At 37.4% G+C, this 24,697-nt stretch overlaps 1 protein-coding gene across 11 annotated transcripts in view; it reads right to left on the reverse strand.

The window, feature by feature from the left end:
• The window catches only part of LIMCH1 (LIM and calponin homology domains 1), a 315,733-nt gene that overhangs the window by 24,004 nt on the left and 267,032 nt on the right, over nt 1–24,697 (reverse strand). For all 11 annotated transcript variants that reach the window (XM_090266941.1, XM_090266945.1, XM_090266943.1 and 8 more), the window contains 5 exons: nt 23,138–23,356; nt 10,235–10,325; nt 9,037–9,200; nt 5,356–5,461; nt 1,169–1,209 (listed from right to left, as the gene is read on the reverse strand). In XM_090266941.1, the coding sequence (XP_090123067.1) occupies nt 1,169–1,209; nt 5,356–5,461; nt 9,037–9,200; nt 10,235–10,325; nt 23,138–23,356 (621 nt within the window). The remainder of the gene's footprint in view (nt 1–1,168; nt 1,210–5,355; nt 5,462–9,036; nt 9,201–10,234; nt 10,326–23,137; nt 23,357–24,697) is intronic.

Here is a 24,697-nt window from a genome sequence, read left to right on the forward strand (position 1 = left end):
TAGGTTGTACTGTGCCATGAATGTCAGCTGTGGGGTCCTTCTGGGTTCCTGTCCCCTGTGGTTGTACTCAGCTTCCCAGGAAACTCAAGATTCCCAGCATGGGCTGAGACAAAGCCTCCATAAATGCTGCTAGTTCTAGAATGTGCCTGCAGATATTCAGGGTTATGTGACACAGGGTCCCTTCTCCATTCTGCACAGGCACTTAGGAATTCCCAAAGTGAGGCCACTTATTTATAGGTAAGAATTGGTATTGGTGGTGGTGGGCCTCTTGGATCAGCCACTGGGGACAATTAGTACACATATTGGGTACTGTGCTAGGGACTTCTGAATAATTATTTAAGTTAAGGCTCACAACACCCCGATAGAAGGGCATTATTATCTCATTGTGCAGTTAAGGAAGACAAGGTCCAGAGAAGGTATGCAACACCTCCAGGGTCATATTGTTAGTAAATTTGGAATCAAAGGCACAACAGTGATTATGCGGCTGCACCCAAGGGTCTCTGTGCTACAGCTGATTGTGTCAGAGGAATTCTACAGATCTGGTGGGAACTTCAGAGGGTGAGCAAGGGGGACAGGGTCAGCACTGCACACAGCCAGTTTAGAGGACAGTCAGGTCCGTTGATAGTGTGTTCAGATAAAATTGAGTGGTGTGGAATTTGACAGTATCATGTGTCTTGACATTTTAATTAGCAAATGCTTTTTTTTATTTCACTGAAATAAAACTACATGTGTGGTTACTACTACTCAAGATACTGATTGTGACAAGAGGTGGAACAAAGACAGCTTGGGTCTCCTAGAAAGAGTGCAGGCTGACCCTGTTGCCAACATACACTATGTTGAAGTATCATCTTCATTTAAAAAAATGATTTTGAGTGCTTACGGAAGTTGCATATTTTAATACTAATTCCTATTGTCACATGCATTTTAATTGCTTCTTTCAGATTTTACTTTCCTGACTCACCATTTTGTTTCCAGATCACGACTCCACATAATGATAACCCACATTTTCATAATTCACCTGGCAGCATTACACATGACTTTCAATTATTCTTTTACAATCAATTATTTGAAGCCCATTTTTGACTGAATCCTCTTTAAGTGAATCAACTACCCTATAATTAAAATCACACTAAATGCATGAACTTGTTCCTTAAAATGAGTTACTTACAGGTGTAGTTGCAGGTGACTTTTCACTGCTTGGAGAATCCACTGTACAGAAAGAAAGGAGAAAAAGATCACAATGTGAGTAGCTTCTTACCGTATTTCTCTTTGATCCTCTCAGTGGAGTGTGGTTCCTATGTCAGCTTCAGACCATTCTTTTTTGTAAGCCAAGAGCATTAGAAAATCATAATAAAGCAGACCCCTGAAGCAGCTGGTACCCATCACCAAAAGTAGTCATGACCAGCATAATATGATTGATCACATCAATTAGCGCCAAGTACTAGACTAGAGGAAGGAAGCAAAATCTATTTCTAATAGTGCTGGTTTTTAATGCACCTTGCATCTGGCTTGATTGACAGTTCCCTCACTGTCTGACATGGAGAAGTATACAGAGAGAGGCCAGACGGCACCCAGGAAGTAAACAGAGTGACACAGTTAACAAGAGAACTGTTCCTGGTAAATGCTTCTAATCTTTGTTAAAAAAATAAGAAGAGGACAATAAAGAGGTGAATATTATTATTTCTTTGGATTTTCAAAATCGAAGTAAAATTCTGTAAATTTCCCCCCAATTTTACCACAACCGGTATCAAAGAACTAGCTCTTTGCTAACTGTGTGCCAGAAACAAGCATTTTTTTTCCTGAAGTCAGGAATGAAGAAAAATACCAAACATTATTGGTTGCCGGCAACACGGACTTTTGCACAAAAGGACGACAGCTAGCCAGTATGCATTTTACCTGACTGGGAGAAAAACTGGGAGCGTCGCCAAGAGTTCTGAACTCTAAGCGGAACGCTGGCAGTGCCAGGCGACTCTAGATCAGATGGCAGAACAGAACAAACAGAAAATCATAAAAACGAGGCTGAGAGTTACATAGAACCAAGCTCCTGTGTCCCAGGTCCAGGCCTGGCTATCTGAGAACGGAGAGTGAAAGAACCTGAAGTATAAAATATCTTCATAAAACTCATACAAAACCTGAAGACATGGACGAAAGTCAACAGAAATGAGAGTTTATTCTGTTGTCTGTCTTCTTTGGTGTTAGGTGAAATTCAATAGGCTCATACCTAATGGTGACATTGTTAAAATGTTGAATCTCAAAATAATAAGATGATATGCTACCAAAGAGCCAATGCACCATACGCATTGCTTTCAAAGAACACTAGAAAATACAAAAGAGAGCTGAGATGAGTTTGATTATTATTTTATACACCTGATAAAGATTACATATGGAAGTCTGGCAGAAGTTACATATGTGTAACAAAAGGATGTGTATGTCCATATGCTATGTGATGGTATCAAGCAGACACAGAAGCTCATGTGCATCCTTAAATTAGCACTGTGCCCATCTGCCATAATTCTCAATGCAAATAAAGACATCAGTTTTTAAAATGTGCACATATTTTCGGAAGCACCAATATGAGGTACCTTTCTACTGTTGGGAGACCATTGAGAAAAGGAAATTTGTGAACTTTAACTGTACATTATGAAGGTTTTCAGAGTATTTAAAGGCGGTTCATGCATGTGTGTATGTTAAAGGGAAGTGTATGGGCTCACCAGCAGGCAGACCTGCAGTGGCTGGTAGGATCAGTCTGTGAACAGATGGCTTTATGGGAATGGTGGAGCTAACACTGTCTAGGAGAGGAAGTATTGGGCATGGCTCCAGGTTTCCCCATCTTAACCCCATAACTCCTTTGGACTTGATGTGCGACCTCAGACTAGTCACTTAAAGGTGCACTCACTTTTTATATCTGAGCAAAGTCCCATACTTTCCCTGTCCCTCCAATTAAAGACAAATAATATCTTTTAAGGTTACATTTATTAAACGCTTCTGGCTTCTTGAAAGATGGAAATTTATACACTCCAAACAAGTATCACTGTTTTTTTTTTTTTTTTTTTTTTTAAATATCTGTTGGTGATGTCTTTGGAGCATAAATTAAACATTCAAGGTATATTTCAAGTCAGTGGTTTTCAGGGTGTGGCTCTGGATCCGTGGCATCAGCGTCCCAACTGGGAAGTTGTTAGAAAATGAAAACACTGTGGCCCAGCCCAGACAAACTCAGTGAGACACTGGGGGTGGGGGTGGGGGGTCGGGGCAGGGATGGGTGGTGGTGGGTAACCATCTGTGCTTTAACCCATCCCGCCTGGGTCACTGGTATGTATATATTCACTCATGTTTGAAAATTACTGCTTAAACCCTATCTCCACATATAAACACTTTTATTGTAATGAAAGCATTTAGAATAGTTTACTTCTGCCTGGCATTTTGCTCTATACTTCTATTGCTACTCTTCTGTAACTGCTAGATTGTTATTAATGCTTATTCTGCGACAGGTGTTGAGCTAAACACTTTTTTAAAAATCTCATTTAATTCTTCCAATACCCCTCTAACGTTGGTACTATTATTATATTTCCAGGTTACAGGTGATGATTATAAATTAGGGAGAATTTGGTGGGTAAGAACTAGATGAGTGAGAATTAGAACCGAGGTGTTCTGTCTCCAGAGCCTCAACTGTAATGAAAGCTTCCATGAACCAGACAGCGTACAGAATGTGTATGTGTATGCCAAATATAATTCAATCCTGAGGAGTAATTTTTGAAATGCTCTAGTGCTACCAAATTTTATTTTCTAATCACTCAATTTAGATATAGCATGAAGTCCCTTTATTCAACAGCACATTTTACAATCTAAATGCCTTACAACAGACAATGGAATGTAAAAATATAGAAGACAACAAAACAAAGTAATATGGCTTACCATATCTATTTCCTCTCTACATTACTTATCTATACAATTACAAAGTGCTAGAAATAGGGCAGAATTTAAATTTGTCTAAATGTGGCCAACTGCTGACCCAATTAGAAGACTGGTTTTGTTAATTTCCTTCAGAGCAGTAGGACTGAAAAATTTAAAACAAATGTTTTGAAGACAGTATAGAACTTGTTTCCACATTAAGAAACTAATGATCATCAGTGTATGTACCAATTTAATTCCCTCCCAAGTACTTCCTGTATGTAGAGAAAGCCCAACTTATCTCCTAGACATCAACAAAGGGTAATGGAAGCCAACTCAGATTCTGCCCCAAATAGCTGACCATCCTTTAAAGAAAAGTAAAAATAAATCCCCAGCCACAATGAACCTGTACCATCCTCTCTGCCTAGACTTATAAATCTAGAAAATGAACCAGGTAAAGTATATTAAAAAAAGACCAACGAGAAACCTTATGGTTCTTGCCTCCCACACTCTAGCTGTTCTCATACGTAAAGAGAGAACTCACACTGGTAAAGCCCAGTGGTCTGTTTTGAAGAATAGTCCCTATGGGTCACAGACTTCTCAGGACCCATACCCCACTGTTCACATCCCTAAGGCTCCTTTTGGTGTGCTCGTGGGCACCTTGGTTTCTGGCCAGGATAAAAGGGTTCAAGTTGGGCTCCTAAAGAGTAAGGGGGTAAATTCACAACCTATACATGGCCCAAAAGGTACTTGGGAATTTGCCAGTGCCATTAAAAACCTCCATAGGCCCTAAACTCCTATATTTCTTAAGACCACCCCTTCACATATTACACAGAACATAAGAAACATAGTAAGATATATCCTCAGCATACATACATATATATCTACATGTACGTATGTATACACATATCTATTCTTGCTATACAAATTTTTGGAAAGATTAAAGTTTTTGGTTATGAGTAATACATTTAACCTATGATGTTGAATGATTCCTCAGCGCACACCCAGTAATCAGTATGAAGTAAGAAAGTCTAACTTTCTTTTAAAATCATTGTCAAGTGGATCTTTTGTAAAGACTAGATAATTAACAATTAATGAAGTTCATAGAATATCAAGATAACAAAATTTTTGTTAAAGGTATTGATTTTGTATTTTTAAAAACATTTTGGAGCCAGTAAAATTATTTTAAGGTATCAAACATTTGTGCAGGCCTTATTGTGTCCAGAGTGCCCAGATGACAAAATGGCCTTGGCAGCTGGGGTTACTGGCTGGGCCAAAGAGAGAGTGCAGCCCCCAAATTCTACTCTGAAATTATTAACTCAGCCATCATGGACTCTGGCAAACACCACGGCAAAAGGGACTTCAACATAAAAGAGGTGACCTCTCTTCAAATTAAAGAATATTTTACTACAGATGGGCCCCCAGGGGAACATGTAGAACTAAAATAAAACATTTCCTTCTCTTTACCTTGAGAATTGAGATTTGGCAAATGTAACTGGTTAGTTTCAGGCATTTTGTCCAGAAATGGAAACGTCAGGGTTGCTTCTGGTTCTGGAGATTTTGGCTTTACCACCTGGATCATGAGCAACAGACATAAACATGACAAGTATTGTTTAGTAATAAATATACAGGCGAAATAAAATTAAAGAATTCATGGCTATTACAAAAGTCAATAAGCCCAAAGGTTTAACTTTAAAATAGAAAAATTTCCCCATGTTCCTGTCCCTCTTTGTGCTTTTCTACTTTAATGTAGAGGTCAATTTTTCAGAGAAATCAAGTGAGAGCATAAAAACTTGATGATCACTTCTCTCTAAACCCAGAAGCTATAATTCTATCTTTGGGATTATACATTACTCTGTCTCATTTTCTTATTGGTCGATCACATATCCTCTTCCTGATACTACATAATGCTGGAATTATAATGTCAGGATGTGAGATGTTCCATATAAGATTTTTAAAAATCTTACTATGTAACTGTTAAATACTAAAGTAATAGTACCTTCTAATGAACATTACTCTCGAGATACTACACATACCCAACAAATTTATGCAAAGCTCATTAAAGATAATATATTTTGCCTGTTGACATAAAAGCATTATTATAAATAGCCATTACCAAACAGCACCATAGCAAGGATGTCCTCTGGGGATTTTTGAGGCATGTTAGATTACTTGTCCTATGGTAAATAGTCCTCGAATTACAGGCTTTACAAATTCTTATGTTTGCTTTGTAAAAATAGAATTTCCTTGTTATTGCTGTATAATTTTATTTTGTTTTTCCTTAATCTGAATGGCCTTTGGTAGAAGCACCTTTTATCTGATTTGCTGTTTCTCATCAACTGATTGCTGAAAGAACAGATTACCAAACTAATGTCTAAAGTGAGAATCAGTGGATTCTGAGCAAAGATCTGAATGAGGAGCAGGGCTGGATCAGTTCATGTCCTTTCAGCTGCTTACAGGACTTCCTCATTCACTCTGATTGGTGGCTGTGTTCCCAATAAATTAATTTGATAGCCAATAAGGCAAATGAGGTTATAGAAAGCACACTTGTTTCCTCATAAGCGGATCTATGATTTGGTCCTCAGGATGATTTAATGTCTAGAATTTCTTCTGGGGTGGGATTTTATTTTTCCTGAAGAAAATACAGTTAATCACTTCATTCTGCATTATAGAGTTCAACCAGATGTTCAAATAAACTTTACTGTTAATTAAACATGCTGCAAGTTGACAACCCTCACATCTTGATCTCATACTATTTCCTCTATACTTGAGTCTGATAGAAACATGTTCCAGATAATGCGCAGTTGATGGTCAGCAGAAATGCTCAAAATGACCATTATATAGGAAAGGTCAATTTGCTTGGACAGGTACTTGGCAACACTCTCAAGTGAAGTCAGAATATTAAAGTTGTTGAGACCACTGCGACCACCTTTCTCCCTTTTTGAAAGAGCTAATTGTACAGTGGGGAAAGGAGGGGGGAAAATTCACATGACATGAGAGAAGCAGTGGGTTCAAAGACCATCGTTACATTTGCTAATCAGCTAGTAGAAAGTCTTAACCTGGAATCCACCAGACAGAATTCAGGGGCTGTATGTACTTAGTACCACTTGATACCAAGGAAAACTGGGTAATTCTGTGTATTTTATACTTTTAAAATATTTTTCTGAGAATAAGGTTTATCAGATGGCCAAAGAGTCCAAGACCCTTTTGTCCATGTGCACACGCATGTACACACAGTGAACACCTGAAAACAATTTTTTCCACAGGGTAGATGTGACACTGGTGGTCCAAAGATGGATTGCAGGTGAGGTTTACAGATGAGGTCTGCAGATGAACACTTTTTAGTTGTGGCATTCATTCTGTTTGATTAAAAAAATTCTAGCTATGAAATAGAGTTCTCCTTTCAGTTTAGATTTAAACGGAACAAAAAGTCAATTTGAAAGACTAATGAACAATGGTTGCAAGTATAACATAGATAAGGCAAAACCTGCAAAGATAGGAAAGTCTGCTTGCCCCCAACGTCTTTCCTACAGTTTAGTTACTCTTTTCAGATCTGCAGAGCACTCTTTAATTCTCTCTGTATAAAAATGAGCAATAGCTAGAGCCTGAAATTTCTAAAAGTCATTAAGGCAAGAGGCATTTTTGAGACTCTACAAAGACACAGCACTCTCACCTCCCGAGGACTGGGGCCTGTCTTGTTCACTGGTGAATATCCAGTGTCTAATACAGTGCCCAGCACATAGTAGGTACACAGTCAATATCGGCTAACTCAATGAGGGATGGATCAGATGTAGATGTGGTAAATTTTTAACTCTAAAGCCAAATCCAAATATAGGATTAATTTTTAAAGTTGAAATATCACCACATGTACAATAGTATGCCCATATACAGTTCAGTGCTCCTCTATCTTGGTGACACATTAGAATCACTCGGAGAGCTTTTAAAAATACAGATGCCTGGGCTCTACCCCCTGGAATTCTGATTTATTTGAGCTGGATTGTGCTTGGTATGTTTTTAAATTCTAAAGGGTAGCCAAGGTTGAGAACAATTGGTATAAAAAATCAATACTTTCAGACTTTATGCCTGAAAACAAACCAAATTATTATGAAGAGGATGACACTCCATGCAAGGAAGAAATTTAATCAAAACAAGATGTTAAAGCCTATTATTATAGCAGAACAATACGTTTCTAGTTTCCTTGTTATTCAGATCTTGAGGCATCAGAAGTATGCTGCTATGAAATAGCTAAATATGGGAAAGAGAAATTTTAGTAAGCTGAAAATAAGCAAGCTCATACACAACAAACCAAAACCAAACTGCAAAGCTTTATGACTTATATGAACATCCCATTAAAAAATACAGTCAATGATTCATAATTAAACTTAGTTTAAAACAAAATTTAAAAGATGTGGAAAAATATATATATACATATACCAATCATTAGTAATAGAGATGTAGGTTACAGTGACTTTTTCTCACTCTTGCTCTATGTTTGCTTATTTATATATCATTTAAAATAAATGTGTGTGTGTGTGTGTGTGTATATATATAACTTGATAGGTTTGTTACATATTTATGTGTACATCACCATAAATTAAAAATATATAGCTATAGGCTGAATGTTTGTGCTCCCCCACCCAAGTTCATATGTTGAAATCCTAACCCCCAAGGTGATGGTATTATAAACGTGGTAGGTGATTAGGTCATGAGGGCAGAACCCTCATGAGTGGGATTAGTGCCCTTATAAAAGAGACCCAGACAGCTCCCTCACCCCTTCTGTCAAGTGAGGGCACAGGGAGAAGATGTCCATCTGTGATCTAGGAAGTGGGTTCTTACCAGACTGCCTTGATCTTGGATTTCCCAGCCTCCAGACTGTGAGAAATTAATTCCGGTTGTTCATAAGCCCCCCCAGCCTACAGCATTCTGTTATAGCAACCCACGTGGATGAATACACCCATCTTTCCACATGTATTTAAGTTGCTTACAATAAACATGTAGTGCATTTCTATTTAGACAAAAATTCAGATTAAAGACAGAAAAAAGATGGGAAGAGAAAATAAATTTTCTCTATGAACAAGCGCCACAGCAGCTGCCATATGAAGCCACATTACTTTAAATGTAATCGCTTTAATCCATAGTGTAATTCACCTTTTGTGACAGCACCAGCTCCACCTTTCCACTCATTCCGTTTTCCGGTTTCTTCCGGTCTTCTTCTTCTGGCACATCGTCCTTCAGCTTGGGGCTGGAGGGAAACTCCACCGAGGCCACGGTCGGGCTGGATCGCGTCACCGTTGTTGTAAAGTGCTGTGGCTCTGAAATGCAGTTACATTCAGAGACACGAAGACGTTGAATTCTTGTGTGATGAGATGTAGAAAAGAGCCCAAGATGCCAGAACTCTCTAGGTTCTTTCATGATATTATGAAAAAAATTCAAGCAGATAACACACATCAAAGAACCCCACTGTCAAAAACTTAAGTTCCTAATAAGAGTTAGCGTTTGCAGATGACTAACACTACATGAAGCAAAATGCTGACACAAAATATTATGATAGGTGGGTTGGATGGACGAACAGCTCCGGAGGAGTTCCATCCAAAGGACTGAGGGGCCACCTGACTCTTCCTTCTGTATTTCCTTGTTCCTTTTCATCATCACATTTTCGTAACTGAAATGTGTTAAGGATTGCATGGTATATATGATGCAACGGGAACAAAGTGTTCTTTGATATACAGAGGAAGAATAAGGTACACTCTAGAGTGGGTGGAAAAGGCACCACCTGAGGGGGCATATCAAAACAAGGAGGTGTAATCTAGTTTGAAATTTTTAGTAATAACATTTAATTTACTATAACAGGTCATTTTAAAATAACTTGGAATTAGAAGAGGGTGAGAGACTTTTATGCTTGTCAAAAGAAGAAATGTGTTATAAATATTTAAAAATGTTAATTCAGGAAACACTAGGTCTCTTCATGCTTACTCTCCATATTACTTTATTCTTTCAAACTATTCAACAGCTTTACTATTTCAGTGTCTATTTTATAATATATTTAATATATATACCTTATATATTGTTGTTATTATGTGTTAAAATATGACCCTCAGTTATTATCATTATTTGGGGCAATATAACCGTATTTATGATGATGGAGATTTAAAAAGTCAAAACAAAGCCAGATAAATCATAGCCAGAATTTCCCTAAAAAGCCTCTAGGTGGCAGCACAACCCCACCATTTTTCAAACCTGATTCCCTTTCTGCCACTCAGGAGCAGTTCTTGACTCTATTTCCGTTATATCAATAATTTAAGAGTTATCATGATTTACCTCAAAACTAATCTGTTAGGAAACAAACCTGATGAGGCAAGTTCTGTATTCCCTCTTTCTGGGTTTTGACCATCATTCTCATCTTCTTGACTCTTCCGTTCAATTTCCTCAGTGGTTGCCTGAAAGATTGATGTTTAATGTCCCCATGAATAGATGATCCCTTTGAAGATTCCAAAAGGTAAAGGATTTCTTTCTTTCTTTTTTTTCAAATAGTACTATTTAGGCCAACAAGGAGAGCTGCCTATAGGAATGCATTCTTTTCTATTTCTTAGGCAGCTTTATGGTGAAGGGCTGGCTTGGTCGGAAAGAGACATTCTGGGAATGAGAACCGAGGTGCGGAAGCAGCAGCTCGGGCCACACCCACGAGCCACCTCCCCACACCCTCTGACTGTGTTGGATGCACATCCCCATTTTTTCCTTCCTTTCACCACCAAAATCTCAAAATCATAGTTACCACTACCCCCTTGCTTCCAAATGCCTTTCAAGTTGGCTTAAGGCCATAACAACAGTGGGGAATTTTTAAATTCTTGCTGTTAAGATTAATATTAACCTCCCAGTAGCTTGTCCTCAGCAGAAGCCCGTGGCTCTTAGCATTGTGCAATTTATCCGTGATGTTCTCTTCCTTCCTGGGCTCCTGACAACTCTATTACCTGAGTTTTCATTTTCTCATTCATTCTCTCTTGACTTTTACCAGTTCTTATTCCTTTTCTTTTCATAAAAATAGAGGTGATTCCTAAAAACCTCCAACTAGTTTCCTCCACCTGTGCTGAAGCACCTTCAAATGTATAATATCAATTATTCCCCTGGGTTCACCATTACGTTCTTTACCTATTTATAACTTGTACTTTCATCTCTAACCTCTAGAGTCCATCAAAGCTTCAGTTCAGTTGACCTACCATCATCGTCATGGTAAACAGCTCACACTCAGCTGCTAAATGTTACGCTCAAACAAGTCTCTCTTCCAAATCTGATGATTTCTGTTATGGCATTAATTTCCCCCATCACACAAATTAAACTTGGAAGTGTCTCTTGACTCAGACCTCATGAGTGCCCATCATTTGCCAAGTCTTGCCAGGGTTCTAACACAATAGTTTTCAAACCCATCTCTTCCTTTCTGTTTTTATAGCTAGGGCTGAATTTTGCCTTTAATCCCTTGTTCTCCCACTGAGTTTGGATCTTGTTGTGTAATTAATTCACCAGGCACATCACCACGATGTTTCTCTCTCTCAGTAGCACCTAAGTTTATCACTTTCGTGCTGGTGTTCATCTCTTTCAGTGGTACCTCAAGTGTATCAGTTTAATGATTGATGGAATTTACGACACTAAAAATGTGGAACAACCTAAATGTCCAACAATTGAGGAATGGTTGAATTAATTACTACTGTATGTTCAAAACAAGAAATACCATGCAATCATAAGGGGTGTTGAACAACAGTTAATGATATGTGAAAATATTATTTAATGTTTATATATGCTTTAGGAAGGTACAAATATTCCTGTTAATACATATACAAGACACTAAGGAAATATATTAACATGTTAATAGTGATTATTCTTAATGTTGCTTATATATTCTGTATTACAAAATGTTCTACAATGACTATGTATTGCTTCTAGAACCGTAAAACAAAATCAATGTAATTTTACATTATCTTTAGTTGGGAGCCAATTGACAACAGAGTGAATTCTAAAGTTCTCCCACTGACACGATAGCATTTGCATGATAAAATTACATGAAAATTGAATTAAATACTTGCTAAAATACACCTCAGCAACCAAAGAGGACAAGTTAATGACTATCATGTTTATTAGTAATAGTGTTTTATTATAAAAGGCAAAAGTTAAAATTTTAAAGTGTGTAAAAATATTTTATAAATTTTAAAAGGTTTTAAGATAAAGACTAAAATTGGTTTCAGATAAGGCATTATTACTTTATAAAATATCCCCACGGGATCTCAAAAAGCTATGGATTTAATGATCTCTCATAAGTATATACATTTACCCATAAGTCAAAATTTGTCTTTCAAGTAACCAAAATAAAAGCTCTTTAAAGTTAACGCATTGGGTCCTGGCTCGTGTGGCTCATTTGTTTGGAGTGTAATCCCATAAACTGAAAGGTTGTGGATTTGATTCTTGGTCAGGGCACATGCGTAGGTGTGGGTTTGGTCCATGGTAGGGGTACTTCTGAGAAGGCAACCAATCTCTCTCTTTCTCCCTCCCTTCCCTTATAACTAAAATCAGTGGGCATGTCCTTGAGTGAAGATTTAAAAAAGTGAATACATTGATGGAAGTGACCATCAATTCTTTTTATAAAGTAAAACTTTATGCAAGGATGAAAGAATGGTTCAACATATACAAATCAAGAAATGTGATATACCATATTAATAGGATGAAGAATAAAAATCATATGTTCATTTCAATAGATATAGAAAAGGCATTTGATAAAATTTAATGTGCTTTCATGTAAAAACTCTGAACAAATTAGGTTTGGAAGAATATACCTAAACATCACAAGCTCACAACTAACACTGCACTTAATGATGAAAAGCTAGAAGCTATTCCTCTAAACTCACAAACAAGACAAGGGTGCCAATTCTCACAACTTCTATTCAATGTAATACTGGAAGTACTAGCCAGAGCAATGAGGCAAGAAAAAGAAATAAAATTGGGAAGGAAGAAGTAAAACTGTATCTCTTTGTAGATGATATAACCTTATATGTAGAAAACCCTAAAAACTGCACCAAAAAAACAAAAAACAAAAACAAAACAAAACTGTTAAAACAAGTAAATGAATGAAGTAAAATTGCAGGATATAAAATCAATATACAAATGTCTAAAAAAAAAATTAAGAAAACAATCCCATTTACAATAGCATAAAAAATAATAAAATGCTTAAGAATAAATTTAACAAGGAAGGTGGAAGATCTGTACACTGAAACTATAAAATACTGATGAAAGAAACTGAAAAAAACATGAATAAATAGAAAGATATCTTGTGTTCATAGATTGGACAAATTAATATTGTCAAAATGTCCAAACTACTCAAAAACACTTTATAGATTCAGTGCAATCCCTATCAAAATTCCAATGGTATTTTTCACAGAATTAGAAGAAAGAAACCTAAAACTACAAGAGATCCCAAATAGATAAAGCAATCTTGAGCAAGAAGAACAAAGCTGGAGACATCATACTTTCTGACTTCAAACTATATTATCAAGCTATAGGAATCAAAGCAGTGCAGTACTCATATAAAAACAGACACATAGATCAACAGAACAGAACAGAGGGTAGAATGGTAGTTCCCAGAAGCTGAGGCATGGAAAAAAAGGGGAAGAAAAAAGTAGAATGGTCATTGTCGCGGTCTTGGGAGAGAGGGTCATGGGAATTATTTTTGAATGGGTAGAGAAGTTCAGTTTATAAAATGAATGATTCAGGAGATTGATGGTGGTAATGGTTGCACAAAAATATTCAGGGGTACTTAATACCCCTGAATGTACACTTAAAAATGCTTAAGATAGTAAAATTTGCTATGTGTATTTTACCACAATAAAAGCTTAGGGAAAAAAAACACTGTTGAAAAATAAAAATTTACAAAATTTTAAGTTAAAAATATACAAATAACATAAAGTAACATGCTCTTCGAGTTTCTAAAAGATTTTACAATAGCATCTAATGGCAAAATGGTGCTTTTTGGAAGATAGGAAATCTTCATAATTAGATTGGCATTTTCTAATGATGGATAGCCATGTAGCAATTCTGAAAGAACATTATACTAAATTAAAATGCACTTTTAAAACCCTAAGTAGGAAATAAGCACTGCATTTATTTTACTTAATGGTTTTTATAACTTTTCTAACATATTAACAAGCCTAATAATAAATCCTTTTAAGAGATTTAATGAGTGAAATAGTTAAACTGAAGATTCTCTTATTATATTTAAGTTATATATATATATGTTGTGTATGTGTGTTTACATTTTTATATTAATGATTGATATGATAGTAGCATCTGAAGATCAATCAATTGAGCATTACAAAAGAATAAGTTGGGTTTTGTAAGTTAAATTGCTCCCCCCCACACAGAAATTTTAATATCCGATAGTATTTTATGTTTTATGATGCTAATATATAAAATATGTCAGAAATATTGATTCTTAGGTTTCCCCCATAAAATGGATTAGGTTATAGAAAACTATCTGAGGTTAGGAAACAAATTAGCAATTAAATATTGAGAATTCTGCTGTTTCCAATTACTAGAAGTAAATTAAATAATTAAAAAAACCAGGCCAAAGCCTTCCCAGCTCCCAAATAAACAACAATAAAAAGAAAGCACATACTTTATTAAATCTCAGATGCCATCAATTTCAGGTTGTATTATTTTAGGTACTACTAAGAAAAAAAACGCATTGTCTGTTAGATATGGCATGCTATTGATTAGAAGACATTTGACTTAGAGATATTCAAATGTGGCAAGTGTTCCAATTGGAATCAATGAAGTAAGACAACTCAAGTCCTTTAGATATCATTTATAATGCAAAGGACACAAAATCCTCAAGCTCTACTTCATTGAGAATTTTTTACTAGCACATCACATTCCAGTAATATTTTACTTATGCGAAACTAACGGAGACCTTCCACTTTCAGGAATTCTCACATTTCTGAATGTATTTCTATATGGCTTAACACTCGGACACTGAGCTCCCAGATGGTCCAATTTATCCTCCCTTAAAGTGATGCTTTTGAGATTACATACTGTGGTTGCTGTAGCCATGATCAGTATTTCCTGCATTTACCATATGTCAATATCGTTGGGTTACTTGACATGGATTATCTTACTTAATTGTCAGAGGAAGCTTATAAGGTATGTACCAATATGATTCCCTTTACACAGTTGAGGAAACTGAGGCCCAGGAAGCTACGTGACTTACCCAGGGTCACACTGCTAGCAGGTAGGGGAGGTGAGAACCCTTTCCTACGCTGGTAACCTCAATGCCCCATCATCTGGGCTGGCAGTCATGCCCACTTCCAATCTATCCCTGGGGATTTCAAGGTTTGATTGGTAAGAAGCAACCTAGAACCTGAGGGTCCCAAGTTTATTGCTGAAATGATTCAAACTGCCTTTTCCATTCCCTTTCCTTGTCATCCATTCTACCTCCTTTGTTATGTTCTACAGGTCATCCATTTATTCTCAAAAGATGAGAACTCTCTGGAATCTTTCAGGAGGCAATTTAGCTAAGTCTCCACTTCCCAGGGCAGCTTGAGACCAGGCTGACCCCTGCCATCACTCCATTTTAGGGCTTTCAAATCAGGTACGTAATCCATGTTAGGTAAGCAAACGTTAAATGCATCATTTATGGAATGTAAACTTTCAAGCTTAGTTTAAATGCATATCAGTCAACAAAATCAGGCTATTACTAGCAAAATATTCAGGATAAATGAAGAGGAAAAGCAAGCTTCAATACTATTTGAATAACACGAGCCCACTTAAGAAAAAGAGAAAAAGAGAATACACATTTAAAAAATCTTAGTATTAATTTTTGAGTGGTTGGAGTAATAGGTAGTTTATATTTTCTTTATAATTTACTGTATTCTGCCATATCTTATAGACTTTATGCAATAAAGGGAAATCACCAAAGCCAGTTTAATGAACTTGTGTCTGGACGCTCTACCGTGAACGTTTGTTACTTTTGTACTCACATCATTATTTCGAAGGCCATGGATTCAAAATTGGCAGTTTTAACCAGTCCTGATCGATTTAGAGATTTGTCTGAAACAAACCCACCTTGCTGAAAAGTCAACTTTCTGACCCATCCTTTTCTTTGGTTACAGCTAAACAGAGGAGAGGCCTTCCCTTCTCGAGAATGAAAACAAGTAAATAAAACAGATCCCTGGACACCAATGAATGAGGGCATAGAAAAGTTACAGGGGCCTGAGCCAGGGGCTGGCTTCCTCTTGACGGAGAACATGACCCAAACTGGCTCTGATGCCAGGCTTAGCCCTGAGGCCATGGGTGGGAGGTGGCAGTTTCCTGGCTTGAGAGGGACAAGGTCTAGCCACAAAATCTATTAGGTATCTTGCTGCTTATTTTGACAAGACTCTTATTGGGGGACTGGCCCAGAGGGTGACATTGAAAATGCACTGGAAATTAGAGGCAGGAGACCAGGAACCATCCTGAGATCTAGGGTGTGGGTGGTCCTGTTTCTAGGACACAGGAACTAGGAGAACTTGGACTGGTCATTTAACCTGTATGGGTTGGAAGATGTAATGTCCAAAGTCCTCTGCTGAGCTACCATTCTGTGACTCAGCGATTTCCTGGCTCCAGTCTTGAAGAAGTTATCTGGACACAAGCTTGGAAAATCAGTCTACTTATGTTATGGCCACATACACCATGCATGTGTTTGCCCCTTCACTTTTATCCCTCCAAATATATGTGTATTTTCACTGGACGAGAGGCAATCTACATGAGTAATCAGCCACTCCATTCCCTAAACTTTTTCCTTTTTCCTTAAGATTTTCAAACCAGCAATGTAAGGCTCCAATCCAGGTAAGATGGGCTGCATTTGATATTTTTTAAATCGTCCCCAATGTATACTTTCTTGAAGTCTGTAAATGCTTCTGTTCCTAAAGACTTTTAATGACTTTTAAAGAGCACTAAATCTAGCTCTTACAACTACTTCTAGATGGAGAAAAACAGTTTCTAAAGAAATGTCTGTTGACATTTGACGTCCAGAAGGAATTTGCAGTTGGTCTCCGTTGTGAGGAAAACAGCACCTACTCAAATGCCTTCACGCTGCGCTCACTGCAAAATGAAATGTTTCCTGGATCAGAAGACACTAGGAAAGTCCTGGCTTTTCAAGAGGAAGGCTTGGATCTTTATCATGGTGGAGAAAACAGACCTAGCTACCTAGTTAGAGAAAAGCAGGTGAAGGAGGTTAGGTATCTCTAACTGCTGGATCTGGCCCTTGGTCAGTGAGGGGGAATTGCCAAAAAGCTGGTAGAAAGGCCTGGCCAGCAGGGAGGATGCGTGGCTTCATCTGGGATGAGTCGGCAAGAGGGAGCTGATCAACAGCCATGGAATGGAGGGACCGAGAGATGGATGGGTGGGGCTCCTGGGGTCTAGGTGCCAGAGAGAAGCCAGAAGTGGGGAAATGTGAATAATAAGAGAAGCAAAAAGAGCTGCAGGAAGAATCATGGGAACATCTGCAAGGGCAATCATCTGGAAAAAGCTGTTCACATTTGCATGTGTGCTAGAGAATTATAGCTGGAATGACTGACAAGCGGAGCTGGAAGCTGACAAGGAATTCACCTCGTCTGTACGGAAATTCACATCTGCTCAAGAGGGTAATTTTGATGATCATACTTTAATGCAAAAAACTTTACACCTATCACCTTCCTGAGCTTTTGAAAAATATATTGTAACTTTCTCTCATTTGTTGTATGACAATATTAAGAATAACTTGAGGGCATTGCTGTCTATCAGTTGCCTTAATATCATGAGCTATATTCATGAATTCTCACAATAATCATTGGATGCATATATTATTATTTTCATTTTAAATATAAACTGAGGCTCAGACAGTTGAACTTGCTCAGGAGGGCTTTGATCTTTGACCTAGTGCATGAGGGGTTTCAGGGATTTTAGGAAAGGGTCATTTTTAGTACCATCAAGGAAAGAAGAGGTTCAAATACAAATATAACATACAGTGGATCAAGAAAACACTGGGAAAGCTTTAAGGGAGACATCAAACATCTTTCCATAGGCCACTGAACAAGATAAATTAATTCTCATATGAGAACCTTCCATGTTCTCTTCCAGTCCTGGATTCTAGGAGTCTGTATTTGTGCTATGACATGATTTTTTTTATGTGTCAGGTTTCCACTGGGAAATATCTCAGAGATCACCAGGAGGAGAGAGAGGAGACCTGTCCCTCTGCTTGAAGTATATAGCATCTAGTCACCCACATGACCTCTTAGCTCTGTGATCCCTGCTGGGACCCTCCTGAGGGCTCCTCACCACTGTCCATGCATTAGTGTCTGCTGTGCCCAACATGTGGAGGGTCGGAAGATGAGAATATTTCTAACATGTAGAAGAGTCTGCTTCCCTCCACCTTGTCAATGCAAAGCCTGCACTTAATATTCCCAAAAGTGCCAGCGACTCTTTTATCGATGGCTATAAATGTAAATAACAATGGAATAATTTGTATTTTACGTTTTGTTCTTTTTTTTTTTGTACCTCAGGTTATATACTGATATAACTTTTTCTCATATTGACCCAAATTTTGATTTTTTACATTTGTTCAAATACTGACATATTAATTCTGTTATAATTTTTACTTAATTTTAAATGGTCTTTTTAATTTCACTTATCTTTGCAATAATCATCGATGAAAGAAGAACACTAAGGTATTGGAAGAAGGTTGTGTTCAATGTATTATCAAGAATGCTGCTGAACGCATACATTCTTTATTAGGAAAAATTTTTAGGTGGGAACAAACCAATGTCTCGACTGAACTTCAACACCTCCATAATAGAAGAGCTTACCAGAGAATGGCATGACTTTAGAGACACTGTTAACAGATCCAGCAATGAAGAAAATCCACCTGGTCCCTCTCATGTATATGGTGTAAAGATGCTTCCAGAAAGAAAGCTAAGACTGTGTAAGGAATGCTCAACACTGGAAAGAAAAACCAGGTCAAGAACAGTATGTGTGAGATGTGACAAAGGGCTGCAGCCAAGATGCATCAATAGCCACAAATGTTAATATTTAAACATTTTCCTATTACTGTATTGTTTTTGCATTTAATTTTTGTTTATAAACTGTTTTTCACTGTTGATATCTATTGATACATGTCTCTAGTGTGAAAGCCATTTGTATTCACTTTTTGGGGGTGTTATGAAGTTTTCTTTTTTTTCAAAAATTTGTGCAATATTTGGCATACCTCTTGCTTGTTATCCATGTTGCTATGTGTTTTTTCAAATTATAATCATAGGTTTTATATTATTCCATATATTATACTTCAAAAGCCATATTGAAGGAAATAATTTATTTGTTCTAAAATAATTGTTATAATAAAATAATTTAATGCAATAAATATTTTGCTAAATTACGTCAAAGGACACTGCTTACAAAAGAAGAATGTATTTATTATATGTCATAAAATTTTCAGCAAGTTATTATGAATAATAATGTTTTTATAGACATTTTTCATAAACTCTGCATTTCTCAGCATAATAGCCTGGCATTTCTCACACAAATTTTAGCAATTATGCATGGCACTCAAAGGATTAAGGTCAAGTTTCAAAATCCATATCCCACACAAGACCTTCCTGACTAACCCCAACCTATAGTGATCTTACCTGTTCTTCGAAATCTTACATCCTTCTAGTCTTTTGATCTTATTACCTAGCACTTAATTCAATATAGTTTATATACTTTCTTACTTGCTTTATGAAAATTGCTTTCCCAGCAAATTTACAAGATCCTTTTTCTATTTCAATAATGAGGTGCAGAGTAGGTCCTTAATTCATGCTTCTCAGTTAACAGGCAAACATTGGCAAGATCATTCCACCCAATCTCATTATTCAGAGATGATTCCATGGAGGATCATCTGGAGTTGCTGGTATCAGTAGATATAGCAGAATATTAAAATAATAATAATAATAATAATAATAATAATAATAATAATAATAATAATAAACAGCTTAACTTAATTTAGGATCTATTCCTAAAGTAAGAGAGCCATGATCCCAAGAGTTTCCAATGAGAAAGGTGAGGTAGAAGGAAACCGAAGAGATGACATAATGTTGCAGAAAAGTTGTTGTGTTGGCACAAGAGGCTGACATTCCACCCTCCTCCTGTCCCACGGGAGGCTCAGGGTCAGCCTTCTCTGCTGCTCCACAGCACGGTCTGAATTCATGCCCCTGCCTACTGCTCTGTGCCCTTTGATTAGTTCCAGCTTGCCCTGAAGGAACTGTGACATTTTAGTGGTGGGTGAGGCTACTCCTCTGTAAAGAGTGTATCTGTTGGGAATGCAGTTTTTGGAAGAAAGACACTATTTAAAAAGAAGAACACTATTCCTTTGACAACCCCACAGAATGGGGCAGATGAATTAGAAACAGAAAATCAGGTTCCAAGCTGGTATCAAGCTCTGGGAGGCTCTGAAGTGCAGCCCCATGTTTTAAACTGGTCACCGTATTTTGCCATCACCGATTCGACCATTTCACTAGGAATAATACACTGGCTGTAACATAGTCAAGAAATGCTTTCCTTGGACTATGGAGAGAGAAGTATGAGGAGCAGGTTTATTGAAGAAGAGATTCTTTTAGAATGACTTTTGGGACAACACATTCTGAATGGAAAACTTGTGGTGTCAAGTGTAAGCAAGTAAGAAGAGTGTTTCAGTAATGAGCCAAAATTCCATGTAGACAGCTAACAACTTGGCTTAGAGTCTAATAGATATGCACAGGTAGTTATCTACCTAGAAACTAAGGTATGAGTCCCTGCCCTATTGGTTTATTCAAGAGCCCCAAATTCTAGAGGTGGGGTAAATAAATGACCTATTCAGAATCACTAGGGTTTATCAAACTAGAAATTACTCCAAACTAGGCAATTTCTCGCAGGAAGAGACACATAGAGGCAGAGATGCTTAGGCTGTTCCCTCAGTTTGGACTTTTATCTAGAATCTGCCCAAGATCAGGCTGGCTTCCAGGAGGAAAATTCACAAGGTCACCTTTGTTCATGTTTTCCTCGTTACACTGTATAAACTCCTCAAATAACCTGATTTTTTTTTCATGTCACTTAATTGTGCTTCTCTTAAAATAAGATGTTTTGGGGAATATGCAGTACTGTGAAAATTTTCAATTCATATTCTCTTTGCCTTTAGGGAGTTTACCAGTACAACCATTAAAGTGGAAAATGTCTTGCACTAAAAGGAAGTAGACTATTTTCTTCTCATTTTGATCATTGTAAAAATAAGAAAATTAGTCATTATAGAGAATGAGCATATTTTTAAGGGAGCTTTACCAGTCTAAACACAAACAAAACCCCCTTTTCTTCTGTTTTAGGAGTCCTGTACTTAACACCACAGGTCTCTGAGCAAGATAGGTAGTAAAGCTTTTCCCCCAAAAGGGTTAAAAGCTTAGAACAAGAGAGATTAAACGACCTGACAGAGTAACCAAATTGAGGAATGGAAATATGCTTATAAAGAGAGTTTAGAAAATGTCCATCAATAAGCGTGGCAAAAGAGAAATAAGAAGAGAATTACTAACTGTCCCAGAAAAGCAATTCCAATACTGTAATGTCTAATTAACTTGGGGAAGTTCTAATTTAAACTTAAGAGCATAAGTTAATGGTGACTCTACTAGTCAAGTTTCCACGCTTGCTAGCAGAACTCAATATTTCATCTCATGATAAGTTGTAAACTCTTCAGAGAGCATTATCAGGCACATGAAAAGCCAAATGAAATTCCAGGTTGAGAGATTCAGCATTTGCCTGGATCACAAAACCTTCCTGCCAGAGACCAGTGAATATGTTACCATGGTGAGGAAATTATCTTGGTCTATTCCAACTGGAGTCTCACAGGGCTTGAGCTCTGTGGGGAAGAATTACATCCTCTCAGCTTCTCTAAGAAAACTTATTTATTCTTCCAAAGACAAATCCCAGAGATAAGGAAAAGAATATCCCATCTGCTGAGTGGGTTTAGCTAGCTGAGTGATTGAACTCAGCCCAGGAGCTGGCAGACAAGTTTTCCTCAGAACCAAACTTTTCTAGGTGCTGGGGGGAAAACCGTAACAGTTTTCCCCATTCTTTACAATTTCAGGCCAAATACTATAAATTAAAACCGCAGACATCAGCCTCTGGTGAGAACAAATGGGGCTGAACCGAGTCCAGCTTGCACCCTGAAAGCTGGGCTGCACGGTGGGACTGAGTTTGCTTTTGATCAGCAAGAGCAGCCTGAGCCTTTCTGGTGCATAATCTTCCCATTGGCCTCGTATCCTCCAAAGGCGCAAAGAGAATGTTCTTTTGAGTTTTCTTTTCTGCTGTTCTTGAAACATCTTACATTTTTCAGCTTGGCCATTTAATGGTGCTTCTAAGTACTTTGCATTTAAGGGGTTAAACTAGTAAAAATTAGTTTGACTTTAAATGAGTGATTTTTTTTTCAATTAATAAGAAAGCTGCCCTTTTACACATATCATCAAGGATGGAAAGCAGCAGTCATTTTCAAATTGTATTAACAAGTCTGTTGGGGTCCTAAACAAACAGAAAAAAAAGGTTTTGAAAGATTTATTATTTTTTCTGCAACACTGGGCATCAATAGTGTGAAGACAAGTTTTTCTATTCATAAGTTATATTACACCTTCTATTATATCCACCATTAGAGCTGAACTGTTTACCCCACTCTAAATTCATATGTTGAAGTCATAACCCCTACCTAGTCCCTCAGAATGTGATATTATTTGAAAATAGGGTTGTTACAGATGTAATTAATTAAGATGAGGTCAAAAGGGTGACCCCTACTCCAATATGACTCATGTCCTTATAGAAAGGAGAAATGAGAACACAGACAAGTACATAGGGAGAGCACCAGGAGAAGATGAGGGCAGAGATCAGGGTGATGCATCCGCAAGCCAAGGAATGCAAGGATGGTTGGCAGCATCCAGAAGCCAGCAGGGAGGCATGGAACACATTCTCCCTCACAGCCAACAGAAGGAACCAACCCTGCCAACACCTTGATTTTAGACTTCTAGCCAGCAGGACTGTGAGACAATTTCTGTTGTTTAAGCCACTCGGTTTGCAGTACTCTGTCAGGGCCGCCCTCGCAAATAAACCCACATGGAAAGAAATGGCCATGATCAAGATCTACTTATTTTTTAAAGCTGATTCTTTCACAAATGGAATTATACCAAGGAAGAAAAAGCAGTTTGGTTCTTACCATCAGTTCTTGGGGAACAGAATTTGGCTTCTTTATGTTGATCTCAATGCTATTTTTGTCGTGTTTCAGCTCCAGGGCAGACCCATGCACTCTGGCCACACCTTCAAACATCTGGGATTTTGTTAAGGAGGGTGTAAGCACATCCACGGGACACTCTCGTTCCTTCTCCTCCTCATCGCCATGAACCGTTTCTCCGTTCACACTGACTTTCCCATCTACCTATAGAAACCCGAATGAACAAAAAACATGCTATTCCCCAAAGAAAGACTGTAACAAGAGAACACATTCAGAATCGTCTTAAAACATTATCATTCAATAATCATAGTCAAAGAATCACATCTGTTATATGCTTTGATTGGTTCTAGACAGGAGGGCTCCTATAAATGTTATCTTTGAGGGTCCCTTTAAAAGGTATTCCGCCTTCTCTGGCCACTTCACATTAAATTACATTTCATGTTCACCTTATGTAGGTTGCACTTTTATTTTAAAATATAGAAATTCAAGGAAACATGTATAATACATACCACATATTTGGGTTCCAGTAATTCTTAATTTAAGTTCTGTTATTCCACAATTTTGATTTTTTTGTTTTGTTTTGTTACTGGTTAGCATATAAATGAGGTAGAACCCACCTCACAATAGGAATATTTTACAGGTAATTCTGTGGGGGTAGGGAAATGGGTACTTTTTTGACGCAGTCATGGATGGCAAGGAACTTAATGCTTGCTATGTTATGGTAAATCCCTACTTCTAGTTAATTTTATAATCCCATTTTTCAAGGAAAAAGGGCATGCACATTACAGTATTTTTGTTTTGTACACATGTCTAGAGGAGGCAGTAAGGGCAAGAAAGGAGGAACAGAGAGAATGGCTGGTCTGGCTACTTGAAATGCACTCAGAAATCTCTGTCTTGAAGTCTGCACCAGTACATAAAATAATTACGAGAGGAAGCGCTGTAGTTCCACGGCCGCAGAGTGCATTCTGGCTCTACAGCTTTAGCCATGTAATCTTAAACCTCAGTCCTCACCTGCAAAATTTATAGTAATAGTATCTCCTGGACAGAGCTGTTATGGTGATTTTATGGACGAATATATATACAGAGTTTAGAACAGTACCTGGCCCATTTTAAATATGTAAATATTAGTTATTATTACTAATAATGGAAGGGCAGATATTAGTTATACTTTATGTACCTAGGCCAGTGGCTTGCAACCTCTGTTGTCTACAATCCATAAGGAAGAAATTTAAATCACAATTAAGCACACACAAATATAGCTGAAACCAGAGTTTTGTAAAACGGTATTTACCTTTATTATCTGTGATGTACTAGGCATTTTAAAAATTGTATTCTATTCTACTTCATTTTTTAAAAAATATTGATTCCAAACCACTCAAATGATTTCACAACCTAGGAAGAGCTGGTAACTCTCAGTTTGAAAAACACTGCCTTAAACTATTTCACTTGATCTTCCTTTACTCTTAATTCTGTTGTGCTTCGAAACTGAGCCCATACCGCCTGCCTTCTAACTCCCCCCAACGCCCCCTGCCATACACTCATCCA

This window comes from Furipterus horrens, unplaced genomic scaffold (genome assembly GCF_987537825.1).
Source record: "Furipterus horrens unplaced genomic scaffold, mFurHor1.1.pri manual_scaffold_2, whole genome shotgun sequence".
Taxonomy (NCBI): domain Eukaryota; kingdom Metazoa; phylum Chordata; class Mammalia; order Chiroptera; family Furipteridae; genus Furipterus; species Furipterus horrens.